The sequence below is a fragment of the Cricetulus griseus genome, chromosome 5, assembly GCF_003668045.3.
Source record: "Cricetulus griseus strain 17A/GY chromosome 5, alternate assembly CriGri-PICRH-1.0, whole genome shotgun sequence".
Classification (NCBI taxonomy): Eukaryota; Metazoa; Chordata; class Mammalia; order Rodentia; family Cricetidae; genus Cricetulus; species Cricetulus griseus.
In genome coordinates this window covers 90,163,764-90,176,450 of record NC_048598.1, presented here as the reverse complement: position 1 = coordinate 90,176,450, position 12,687 = coordinate 90,163,764, and the positions used below count along the sequence as shown (strand labels likewise).

At 43.9% G+C, this 12,687-nt stretch overlaps 1 protein-coding gene across 1 annotated transcript in view; it reads right to left on the bottom strand.

The window, feature by feature from the left end:
- Window positions 1-1,215: 1,215 nt before the first annotated feature.
- The window catches only part of Ppp1r21 (protein phosphatase 1 regulatory subunit 21), a 61,141-nt gene continuing 49,669 nt past the window's right edge, over window positions 1,216-12,687 (bottom strand). The window contains exons 19-22 of the mRNA XM_027418002.2: window positions 9,578-9,694; window positions 6,728-6,826; window positions 5,356-5,484; window positions 1,216-1,940 (exon numbers count right to left, since the gene is read on the bottom strand). Coding sequence (XP_027273803.1) covers window positions 1,911-1,940; window positions 5,356-5,484; window positions 6,728-6,826; window positions 9,578-9,694 — 375 coding nt within the window. The 3' untranslated portion in view covers window positions 1,216-1,910. The remainder of the gene's footprint in view (window positions 1,941-5,355; window positions 5,485-6,727; window positions 6,827-9,577; window positions 9,695-12,687) is intronic.

Here is a 12,687-nt window from a genome sequence, read left to right as displayed (position 1 = left end):
AAACACTCCAAGGAAGAAAGAATGTGTGTGCAATGGGGTAAAGCAAGATCAGCAAAGTAGTTCTAATAACCGACAGGGATACGGATCTCTTTTTCCTTATCTGTGTACATTCTGAAACTCTCATTATAAATAAGTGACGACAACCAAGTTAATGGCATGAGTATACTAAACTTGTTGGGAGTTGGCAAGGTCTGTATCGGAGAGAAGGCAGAGGGCTGGAGAGATGGCTCAGTGCTTAGGTCACTTGTTACTTTTGCAGAGGATCCACACCGACAGCTTGCAACAGGCCATGACTACTTCCAAATGACTCAATGCCCTCCTTGGCCTCTCCAGACACACATGTAGTACATGTATATACATGCATGCAAAGCAGCCATACACATAAAAAATAAATAATTTCTTTTAAGCCAGAGGAGAAAAAATCATGCCAAGGGCCGGAGAGAGAGTGGTAGTTAAGAGCGTCTGCTGCTCTTGCAGAGAACCTAAGTCCCTTCCATTGGTTGCTCACAACCATCGAAAGCTCCAGCTCCAGGGGTACACAATGCCTCCGGCCTCTGTTCTCATGTGTACACACACACCTACATTATTATAAAAATAAAACTTTTTGTTTTTGTTTTTGTTTTTCGAGAGTTTCTCTGTGGCTTTCAAGGCTGTCCTGGAACTAGCTCTTGTAGACCAGGCTTTTTTAAAAAAAAGAAAAAAATTATGTCAAAGGCAAATATTGTATCCTGCCTTTCAATGACTCTGAGAAGCTAACTTAAAGCTTTACAGGTCTCTGAATGAAGATGAAATATGGGGTTAATGAGAAGTAAGTTTACCCTGCAGACACATAGCACCTGGATCGGAATGCCCCATCCAAAAGTCCACCTGACGAGCAGGCTCAGGAGTGCATGCAGATGGCTGGGGCCAGCTTGCCTCGGCCTTCTAAACCTTCATTTTCCTATCTGTTAGACAGTGACAAGCCACTAAGCACAAAACATCTGCTTGTGGCCTTAGGAGTGGGGTTCAGGGACAGGCATCCAGGAGGTTGCACTGAATGGCACATGTCTAGGAGAGATCAAGGGGTCCCTGCTTGAAAGGGTGCTCCCAGAAAAATTCAAGGGCCTTCTATTCGAAGCTGAACTGTTCAAGAGCTCAGAAAGTTTACCTTTAGGTCGGGTGGGACTGGATGTGTTTTCAGTTTCCTTTATCACACTGTCACAGACAGACTGAGAGGTTTGTGTGGGTATGAATTTATTGACATGAGTTTCCTTTAGCAATTATTCTAACACAGAGTGTACTGCACAGCTGCAGACATGACAGCAAACCCAAGGGCTCTAAAGGATTCAAGGCTCGTCACCTCCAAGGGATGGAGGGAAAGAGGGGGAAGTAGGGAGGAGGAGATGGGGGAGGGAAGAAAGGAAGGGGGAGCTGGAGAGAGGGAGAGAATCGTTTAAAAAGAATCTGAGACATCTTTCAGTTTTCAATTATAAGAAGAGATGGCAATACAGGAAATAAGGACATCTGACAATTTAAGCATTTTATCCAGAAACATATATCTATTCCATAGATACCAAATCCATTACCATATAATTGAGTTTGAAAATATACAAAATATTTGTTCTTACATACTGAAATTAAATCCTAATTTCAAAAAGTGCACAGTAAAAACAGCATAAGGAAACCTACAATATCCATGGTTATGTCTATTGTTTTCCATTAGACTGTCAACATCAAATTCTGTATTTGCCTTGCTGTTTACAAATGTACTTCAAATGTCTCAAGGTCACGGACAACACTAGCTAGTTTACTAGGTCCAACGATACTTCAGCTTCCCAGAGGCCAGCGCTGGTCATGGAGTCTGCCCTGGGACTCCGGGCGGCAGCTGCAGCTGGTCTGGAGGGCACAGTCACCATCCAGCTCCTCACCAACTATCGATTCCTGTTCTTCTTAGAATTTCCCTGTGCAAAGAACAATAGCCAGTGTAAGAGCACAAGCTTCAGGGAAAGCAGGCTGTCTCCCGTGGAACACTCTGGTTTCCCAGATGGAGAGAGAGCAGCTGACAGATAACCTGCATGTTAGCTGATATTCCCTATCACAAAGCTGTTTGCACCTTTTGACTTTCCCTGCTCCCAACTTCCATGGACCCAATCCTTCTCAGTACCGAGGGCAGATAACAAAGAAAAGCAGCTTACCAAAATTCCCTTTCTTTCTTTTTTTCTGTTTTTGGTTTTTCTGAGTCAGGGTTTCTCTGTGTAGCCCGGCCTATCCTGGAACTCAATCTGCAGACCAGGCTGGCCTCAAACTCATAGAGATCTGCCTGCCTCTGCCTCCCCAGTGCAGGGATTAAAGACGTGTGCCATCACCCGGCCAAAATTCCTTTTCTTATGAGAGTTCATGAAGCAAAATAATTTTAGCCCCAATATGGCTTTTGTTGTTTAAACAAACAGGGTTGACAGCAGTGGTTCTCAAGCTTCCTGACACTACACCCTTTAATACAGTTCCTCATGCTGTGGTGACCCCAACCATACAATTATTTTCACTGCTGCTTCATAACTATAATTTTGCTACTGTAATTGTAATGTAAATATCCATGTTTTCTGAGACCCCCAAGTTGTTTTAGTGCTTAGAATATCGGTACACAACACTCTCCAACATGGGGTTTGGCATAATTCTCTTCTCTTTGGAGAGGTTCACTTCTTAGAACTACATTTTAATTACATGCCTAAATGATGAGGCCCACGAGCCACTTCTTCCCATAAGTGGGCAACACTTGCAGAGTACAGATACTAAGAGCAGGACTATGGCACACACAGTGGAGATGTTTACTCCGTATCCAGTGGAGACGGTGCTCACTTGGCTGTTAGAGGGCACTACAGCGATATAAATTACTAATAAGTAGAAGAGTGTGCCAAACAGTTTTATGTCAAGTTGACACAACTAAAGTCATCTACGAAGAGGGAACATCAATTAAGAAGATGCTTCCATAAGATCAGGCTGCAGGCAAGGCTATGGGGCATTTTCTTAGTGATTGACGGGGTAGGGCCCAGCCCATTATGAGTGAGCAAGCCAGGGGAAACAAGCCAGTGAGCAGCACCCTCCATGGCATCTGCATCAGCTCCTGCCTCCATGTTCTTGCCCTGCTTGAGTTCCTGTCCTGACTTCCTTCAGTGATGAACAGTGATATGAAAGTGGAAGTGCAGTAAACTCTTTCCTCCCCCAACTTGCTTTGGTCATGGTGTCTCTTCACAGCAATAGAAACCCTGACTAAAGCAAGGAGGAATCAAAACATAGTGCTTACAGAATGACCAAAGAAACGGTTAAGAACACCCCTCTGAAGATGAAGAGAGGTCTCTTACTTGGATGTAATAATCCAGGTATTTTAGGGAATCATGTTTAGAGAAAACTTGAAAATTCCAGAATTTCTGCAATAGCTCCAGTCCACCTTGCTCACCTCACACAGTATGTGTGCAATGCAGGGGGTAAAGCATTTCTCTGGAGTCGCTGTCACTGCTTCTTAAATACTAGGTGCTACAATTAGATTTCTCATTGTCTGCTGCAATAAATGAAGTCATAGAAAACCAAAGATGATCTCTTCAGGGTGTGTGTGTGTGTGTGTGTGTGTGTGTGTGTGTGTGTGAAAACCAAAGATGATCTCTTCAGGGTGTGTGTGTGTGTGTGTGTGTTGTGTGTGTGGTGTGTGTGTGTGTGTGTGTGTGTGTGTATTGAAGGACCGTACCTCTTGCCTCCAAGGTCACATTGAAGCACAGTAGCTGAAAAGCCATAATGAGAAACATACTGGCTGGTCATCACACAGAGATGGCCTAGACAAGCACCAGTAATGCCTCCCCACATGGTGAAAAAGTCAGTGAATATCCTGAAACGGTGCTGAGGAGGGTTGTGTAATGCAGGCTCCAGTGTAGCGACCCGCCATGGTCTCCAAGTAAACCTGGCTGAGCAGGGATTGGGCCTACTCCACCAGTGTAAGACTGCAGCTGCAACTCTCCACTGCCTCCTCAGCTCTAAGTGGGTGGTAACGGACTGCCTGGCTTACAGGAATGCACCGACTGTCTGAGATGACAGAGAGAACTGAATGCCCAGTGCCATTTAGCTTACATTCATAGAAAAGAGGCTTCATATTATCCTTCACTAACAGAGACATGGTACATGCATGTCAACCTAAGCACATTACCCCGTATCTACTCCTGGCTCCAACACAGGCTCTATGGAAACGAAATAACAGGAATCCTGGAGATACGATGGTTAGCATTCCTCGGTTATCTGGGCAGTTACAAGAATAAATAAAGGGCTCCATTCCACTCCTGGGCAAGTACCCAAAGAAGGCCATTTCCTGCTGCAGGGACATCTGCACAGCCATGTTTATTGCTGCTCTATTCGCAATAGCCAGGGAACAGAACCAGCCTAGATGCCCATCAACAGATGAAGAGTTAATGAAAACTTGGGAGATATATAATATACAATATTATTCAGCTGTAAAGAAAAATGAGATTTGCGGGGAAATGGATGGGTTTGGGAAGCATAATATTAACAACAGAGGTGACCTAAACTGAAAATGAAAAACAGCACATGCTCCCCGCATATACGGATCCTAGCCTCTAATGTGAACACCTTTGTAGTAAATAGGTATGCGTGTGGATATGAACAACACTCAGAAAAGAAATCAAGGCAGGGTAACATGAGGACACAGGCCAGCAAGGGGACACATGGGGCATGGAAGAGGATGTTAAGCTGATTTCGTTTGTTGTTGTTTTTGCCAATTTCAGCTCTGTCTGTCTCTTCTTTGTGTGGCTGTGTAGATAACTGAATAAAACTGTAACAGTGAAAGTACAGAGCCCTAAGTGAAGCCTGGGTCTCTGAACTTGACGTTCACTGAGAGGGGCAGAGTTGGGGACTGAGTAAGGGTCTCAGTGGCTTCCTTAAGCTGTGTGAGGCTTTTGTTTGTGAATTAACGAGAATAAATGATTTTACTGAATGAAACAATTTGCCAAAGGTTTCCCAAAGACCATTAGGATCTTATACAGACAGTGTGGTCTCCCTCCTGAGGCTATCTGCCTGTCCCCCTCACTCTAATACAAAAGCAAAAATGTCAAAGCTCAGACTCAATCAAAGAAATGATTTTTCTTTTTGAACAGAAAAAGGAAGTGAAGAAGATGATTCACAAGTGTTTACTTCTAATCTTCCTCTTGAAACACATCGCAGCTGCACTGAACACCCCCATGTCCCTACACACAGCTGCACTGAACACCCCATACAGCTGCACTGAACACCCCCATGTCCCCCCACAAACAACTTCACTGAACACCCCGCCATGTCCTCACACACAGCTGCACTGAACCCCCATCTCCCCATACACACCTTACTGGACATCTTTAGTGTGTCAATCTCTTCCCTCTGTTTGGACAGGGTCTCGTTCATGCTGCACAGGTGATCACTCATCATGCTTAACTGGTCCTCGTAGCTCCTCTTGGTGGTCATCAGCTCATCCTGAAGAGCAGGAGCAAAGAGAGGCCTATCAAAGACACTCCTTTATTACAAGCATCTGGAAACCTCTCATGATGGCCTAGCTCATCAGCAAACACAAAGTTAAGGCACAGGCCAAATGGAAGGACAAAGAGAAAAGAAACGAGGGGGCGGGGTGGGGGGAATGTATCAGGCTTCAAAGAATCCGTTCCTAATTTATTTAAGGGCTGGAGAGCTGTCTAGTCAGTGAAGTGTTTGCTTTGCAAGCAGGAGGTATCCTTAACACCCACATAATGAGAAGCTGGGCCAGGTGGCGCACACTAGGAATCCCAGAACTGGGGGGGAAAGACAGGGAGATCTCTACTTGGCAAGTCTGATGCACATGCGTGCTTACACAAATGTACCCGTGCATACTACATATAAGCATTCCATCCTTGGCTGGGCACAGGACTGTCAAAAGTCTGAGGTGAACTGACGATTCAAAGCACTCCTGGTTTTCAAAGGCCTTGCACAAACTCCAGCCTTCTGCACCTTCCCAGGGACTCCTGCCTCATGCTCTCAGTCTCTTGCATGTCTCCTCAGTAATCTAAGAAGTTGATCTGAAACACGGACTTCTGCGTTCCTGGGTTTTCCTGTGCCTACCTCATGTTGATATCAACAGAGGCTTCCTGAAAGGCAAGGTCTGAAACTGGAATTTAATTTATCTACTTATGTATTTATAAACATATTGAAGCAGGGTTTCACTATGTAGTCCTGGCTATCCTGGAACTCACTCTGTAGATCAGGCTGGCCTAGAACTCAAGATATCCACCACCTCTGCCTCTGCCTCCTGAGTGCTGGGATTATGACCAGCAAAAGCAAAGCTGTGAAACCCAGCAGTGAGGAAGGAGGAATGTTTTGCAGCCGCACTCTTAGGTTTATTTAGGTCAGTTTCTAAATCAAGACAGAATAATGTGTATAGAACAAGCCTATAGGCAGTGATGAGGAGTGTTTACAAGGAAGAGGAGAAAGAAGAATTATGGGTAAGTACAAATAAATGCAGACCACGGAAGGATTTGAAATGAACTTCAAATCAGAAACAAGGATGATGGCCACTCTTTGCCTGGTGTAAGGAATGTTACTTTCAGATGAGTCAGAAATCAAGTGATTTGAAAAAGCTGTGTTTTCAAAGCCAGGGATCACTACTTGCCAAGGGAAGGCTGGCTTTGCTGCCCTCAGGACAGTCAATGAAAAGATGTTAGTGCTGAGGTCACATCCAAGAACTCACCTGAAGCCTGCTGCTGTTCTGACTGGCTAGCTTCATCTCTTCTGCCAGCGTCTCCTTACACTTCTCCGCCATGGCTAGTCTCTTGGACAGCGCTCGGCACTGTATAATCAAAACATCCAACTTTACCCTGGGAAGGTTAGTACGTTACAGTCACCAAAGCCAAAGGCCATCACTCACTCACTCACTCTCTGCTGAATACACCTGGTGCGAGGACAAGGATGAATGATAAGGCCCCGCCCTTATTTTGATGAGGTTAAAAAAAAAGCCAGCAGCCCAAGTTCATCAGTGTTCTCTCAGCTCCAGTGATTGCAAAGCACGTAAGAACAGTCTCCAGTTACACTCCCGACGGACAGAGGACACTGGTTACCCTCAAAAGCGATTCCAGGGTGCCTGCCAACCTTGGGCCCTACCTAAAATACTTGCTCTGGGTTTGAAGTTCTACACTAGAGACTCCAATGCAGAAGCCACGTCTTTAAAATTCCACCCAAAGACTTACGCTGTCTGTGCAGGGAAGGCGAATATTTTCTCTAGTTTTATCAAACCCAGAAGATGCAATATAGAGCAATGAGAAGGAAAAAAGGAAATTTTACTTCACATTATTGCTCAGGCAAGGAGGATTTCAAGACACACATTTTAATGCTGTGTGGACATCAGGATCTCCAACTGTCCTTTCCAGTAAAGTCACAGAGGGGAGGCACTACTTCCTGTTTACAGAGAACAAACTAGGACAGTCTAAAAATTCTCGTATCATAATTGTGCCGAAAACATTTACTAAAATAGGCAGATCTCATGAAAATGAGACAGCCTAAAATTCCCCTCGTTACTCATTTGTTCTCAAGAAAATTTCAGGACACTTTGTACGATCACATCAGCCTCTTCCCTCTGTGCTCAGCACTGACCCTGACCAAGAGGGAGAAAGCAACAAAGGCACAGTCCGCAGGAAGATGACAGTCACATCTGGAACACGAACCCAGTGCAGACAGGGAACCAGAAATGATGGTGCCAGTTGCACACACAGCTCAAGAAACAACAGTTTCCCCATCAGCAAGCCTGTTTGCTGACCCCACTCTCAACGCTGTAACAAGCAGTCACAAGTGACCAACCAAAAGAGGTGGCGCCGTAGCTCCCTATACACGGAAAAACACAAAGTCCTGTTCTACCTCTAGCAACTAGCTGCCTGTCAACCTCTTCATCTCACAATGGGCGCCATCCCTTCCTTTTCCGTGTAACAGCTTAAGTGGTGGAATTCTCTGCCTGTCTCTTTAATAAATTCTTACTATAAAGTGTGAACCAAAAGACTAAAAGACCCTGCATGCACCCACCCAGCCGCCTTTCCTCCTCATTCTTTTTTTTCTAAATCTTTTTTTAAAAGAAATTATTTATTATGTATACAACATTTTGCTTCCACGTGTATCTGTACACCAGAAGAGGGCACCAGATCTCATAATGAATGGTTGTGAGCCACCATGTGGTTGCTGGGAATTGAACTCAGGACCTCTGGAAGAGCAGTCAGTGCTTTTAACCTCTGAGCCATCTCTCCAGCCCCTCCTCCTCATTCTTTAATATTTGTACATATTTCATTCACTTCCCCTTCAACTTTGTAAACTCTATGTATAGTGAATAATGTTTTTTTTGTTTGTTTGTTTGTTTTGTTGTGTTTTGTTTTTCAAGACCGGGTTTTCTCTGAGTAGCTTTGGAGCCTATCCTGGCACACACTCTGGAGACCAGGCTGGCCTCGAACTCACAGAGATCTGCCTGCCTCTGCCTCCCGAATGGTGGGATTAAAGGCATGTGCCACCAACACCTGGCTGTGAATAGTGGGTTTTAATTATATGAATTATTGAGTAAAGGAAGAAGAAAAGATGAAAAAGATATCTCTTATATTTCATATTTCTTATAAGTTAAATTAGGAGAAATTTTTCCTTTTCTCATTTAAACTCAGTCCTATAAACTTCTCTCTTGGAAATGGGATCACGCTGGGCTGCAGAGATGGTTCTATTGGTAAACTGCTTGCTGTTCAAGCCGAGCATAGCAACCTAAGATCCCCAGCAGTCATGCAAAGAACCAGACATGGCAGCACATGTCTGTAATCCCAGATCTGGCAGGGCAGAGACAAGAGGAGCCTGGGGTCTAGCCAGCCAGCCCATCTGACCAATATCTCTGGTTCAGTGTGAGGCCGTGTATGGAAGAATTAGAGAATGATGGAGGAGTATGGGATGCTGACCTCTGGATTCCACACGTGCATGCACAGATGTGTGCACATGTACACCACACACACACACACACACACACACAAACACACAAAGACATTGGGAAGAATTTAAAGATGGGTTGGTGAGATGTCTCAAGGGATTAAGGTGCCATCAAGCCTAATGAGTTTGATCCCTGGAACCCACATGGTGGAAGAGAGCCAACTCCTGGAAGCTGTTCTCTAGTATCTACATGAGCTGCCATTCCCACACAGACACAGTAAGCAAATGTAAAACCAAAAAGGTCAGGTGCATTTTACTTTTCACTTTGCACATGTGAAAATCCCTTCATCTACTAGTGTCCTCTATCACTAACACAAGTAATCTCTGCTAATCCTCCAAAACTCACAACACGGGGCCACAGAAAGCCTGCCCAAGCCTGCCGTCTCTCTTGCAGGAACTTGGAAATGACATGTGAAACCTTACACTTACTGAAATGAAGAAGCTTGAGTGGCACATGGACTAATCACCATGAGTTCCCACTGACTCAGACACACGTGCACAGAAAGTGATGATAACCCTCCTCCAGCAGACACAGAACAGAACTGTGACCTGACTTGAAGGGTCAGGGAGAAGCAGCTATCTTATTGCCTCCACTCACCTCGGCGTAGAAGTGCACTGACTTACTGTCAGCCAGCTGCAGCTGAGACGTGAGCTCCGCTATCCTGGCCATGTAATGATTCTTAATTAGGTCTTCACGGGACTCCACATCTGGGACCTAAGCAGAACACCAACCAGAGATGCCAGTGAGAAGGGCAGTTCTAACAAAGGAAACAAAGAGCACACTTAAACCTCTTCCCTGGAAGCTTGCAGGAGACAGCTCCCTGTCCCCTCAGAGGAACACCAGTCATGGCAGGAGAACAGCCCAGCTTTCCTTATCCAGCATCTGCTGGCCTGTGTCTGAAGCTGCCAGAAGAGAACAGCACCAGAGTGAATGAAGCACCAGGGAGCCACATGGGCCACACCCTTCCAGGCAGCATGTTTTCCATTCATCCGTTCACTCATTCTTGTTTTGTTTTTTGAAGTAGAGCATGGCCAAGCATCCAGGGTCAAACCCAAATGCATAATCCTCTTGCATCAACCTTCCAAGTGCTTGGATTACCAGTGTGAGCCATCACACACAGTTCTAACCAGCTTTTATCAGCCATAAACCTAACTTTCAAAATCTCTATTTTTCTGACTAGCATGGCCTCTTTAATTGAAAGAGGGCAGAGAATGGGGGAATATTGATTTGGAACCCCTGGTTTTTTATTGAAATACAGCCTATATACATATACAGTACTGTAATGGGGAAAGTACTTCTGTGTATGTTTATCTTATTGATCGTTGAATAAAATACTGTTTGGCCAATAGCAGCAAGTTAGACAGGACTAGGAGTCAAAGAGGATTCTGGGAAATGTAGTAGAGAAGTGGTGATCCAGGCCAGAAGTGACATAGCAAGGAGACTCATATTTAGCAAGAAGAAACAGGAAGTGTCCCTTTTTCCCCTTCCTCCTCCAGCAGTGCCATGTGAGCCACTGGCAAGAGAGAGTGCCAGCGAAAGGCATCCTCTATAAGATAAGTCTTATAAAATATATAGATTTATGATAATTAAGACTGAGCTAGCAGATGAGAAATCCTAGCCATTGGCCAAGCAGCATTTGAACCTAATACAAGTCTCTCTGTACATTAATTGGGGCCCTAACTTGAGCGGGTGGCTGGCGTAAAGCGCACATGTGGCGGTGGAGCTCGGGCGGCTTTTGGTGGAAAGATTTATTGTAACAGAATAGTGTCAGAAGTGGGATGACCCCATGCCCCAAGGTTCTCAGAGAAAAAGGGAAACCTGCCACCACAGCCTGCCCTGCCAGGCCGCTGAGAGGCATTGGAGCAGCTTCCATAGGCTTGCACCGTCCTGGTGCTTCTGGGGTTTAGACTCGGAACTCCCAAGATAATAAAGACAGATCCAGATAAAGAAAAACCTCTTAAGGTTTACACTGCATTTAAAAATATTTGTAGGCTTGTGAGAGAAAAAATAACAGGAGGAAATAGAGTAGCTGGTTGTGGTGGCGCACGCCGGTAGGATTTGCTGAAGGAAGCAGAGGCAGGCAGATTTCCACAGAGAAACCCTGTCTCAGGAAAAAAGAAACAAAAGAAAAGTAAAAATAAAGTAATAAAAACGCCACATAAAGATGGAAAATACACAGAGAATCTGGATACTATATGCCATATTGTTGTCTTTAAATTGTTTGATTGCCAAGGAAAGACATTGCTGCTAAAATACATTTGATTATAAATGCTGCTAAATTAATCCAACTTATACATTTTAAAAATGCTTTGACTTCAAAATTTAAGTCTAAGGACAGGCTACTTGGAAAAAGAATTTCTGTTTGTGTTTCCACAGAAAATAAAAAGCTATGGATTCCTTCCAGACTTACATGGTTTGATCAAGCAAGACCCCCTGAAGCTGAGATGATAAGGCCTTACAGACTACAAAAACAAGGACTTGGTCAGATTTCTATGTTTTATCATGATCCCCATGGTATATGAACATCGCCCCCCAATCAGCAGGAAGCAGTTTAGAAAGAATGACGCCCATATTCCCAAATATTGTTTATAAATGTTTGTTTTCATTTAAATGGGGTTGGTTATAAATGATATTGAGCATAGTCAATTTTTTTAAGAAAAAAAGGGGAATAGGATATAGGAATGAATACTTTGCATTGGTATGGATTTTCATTTATTGATACAACTTTAAGGTCAATTTTGTGATATGTACATGTCTCCTCTTGTTTAGGTATTGTGTTTATACAGACCTTTTAAAATGATATACATAATTAAATACAGGTTATATAGTCACCTATGATAGTCAGAACTTATAATTAGGTTAGTTAGGTTCTCTAGATTTACAGAGATATATTTGAGATGGTTAGGTATTCTTCAAACCTTTCAAAGACCTATAGAAATATGGCATTTAAATGGTTTAGGGTTTTTCTTGGCAGTGAGACACAACTGCTCCTGGCACACCAATTGTGTCAGAAAGGAGGATGGGCATCGAAGAAACTTGTTATAGAGTTTGCTTTCAACATGGCAAGATTAGCCATTTGGGCAGGGTACTGCTCTTCCCTGGACTGTTTGTTGCTGTATAAACTGGACATGCAGGACCCACAAGAAAGTGACTGCTGAACTTACAAAACAAGGCAGTACTGAAGGGTTCCTGTTAAAATAGAGAAGTGTACTAGACACACTGTGGCCTATAGGCTGAAGATGGATGCCCCAACGTTACAGAGGAACTTTGGATGACTGTCCAGGTAGCGAGATGTCCTGTCAATTCTAGAGTTTATATATTATCCTTCTGTGGTCTTTGATAGAGGTGAAGACAGATACTTATGGTTATAGTTTTCTTTAGTTATTATAAAAGATAAGTTATCCTTCTTTTTATTTAGACAGAAAAGAGGAGATGATGGGGGAAGTACTTTTGTGTATGTTTATCTTATTGATTATTGAATAAAATACTGTTTGGCCAATAGCAGCAAGTTAGACAGGACTAGGAGTCAAAGAGGATTCTGGGAAATGTAGTAGAGAAGTGGTGATCCAGGCCAGAAGTGACATAGCAAGGAGACTCATATTTAGCAAGGAGAAACAGGAAGTGTCCCTTTTTCCCCTTCCTCCTCCAGCAGCGCCATGTGAGCCATTGGCAAGAGAGGGTGCCAGCGAAAGGCATCCTCTATAAGA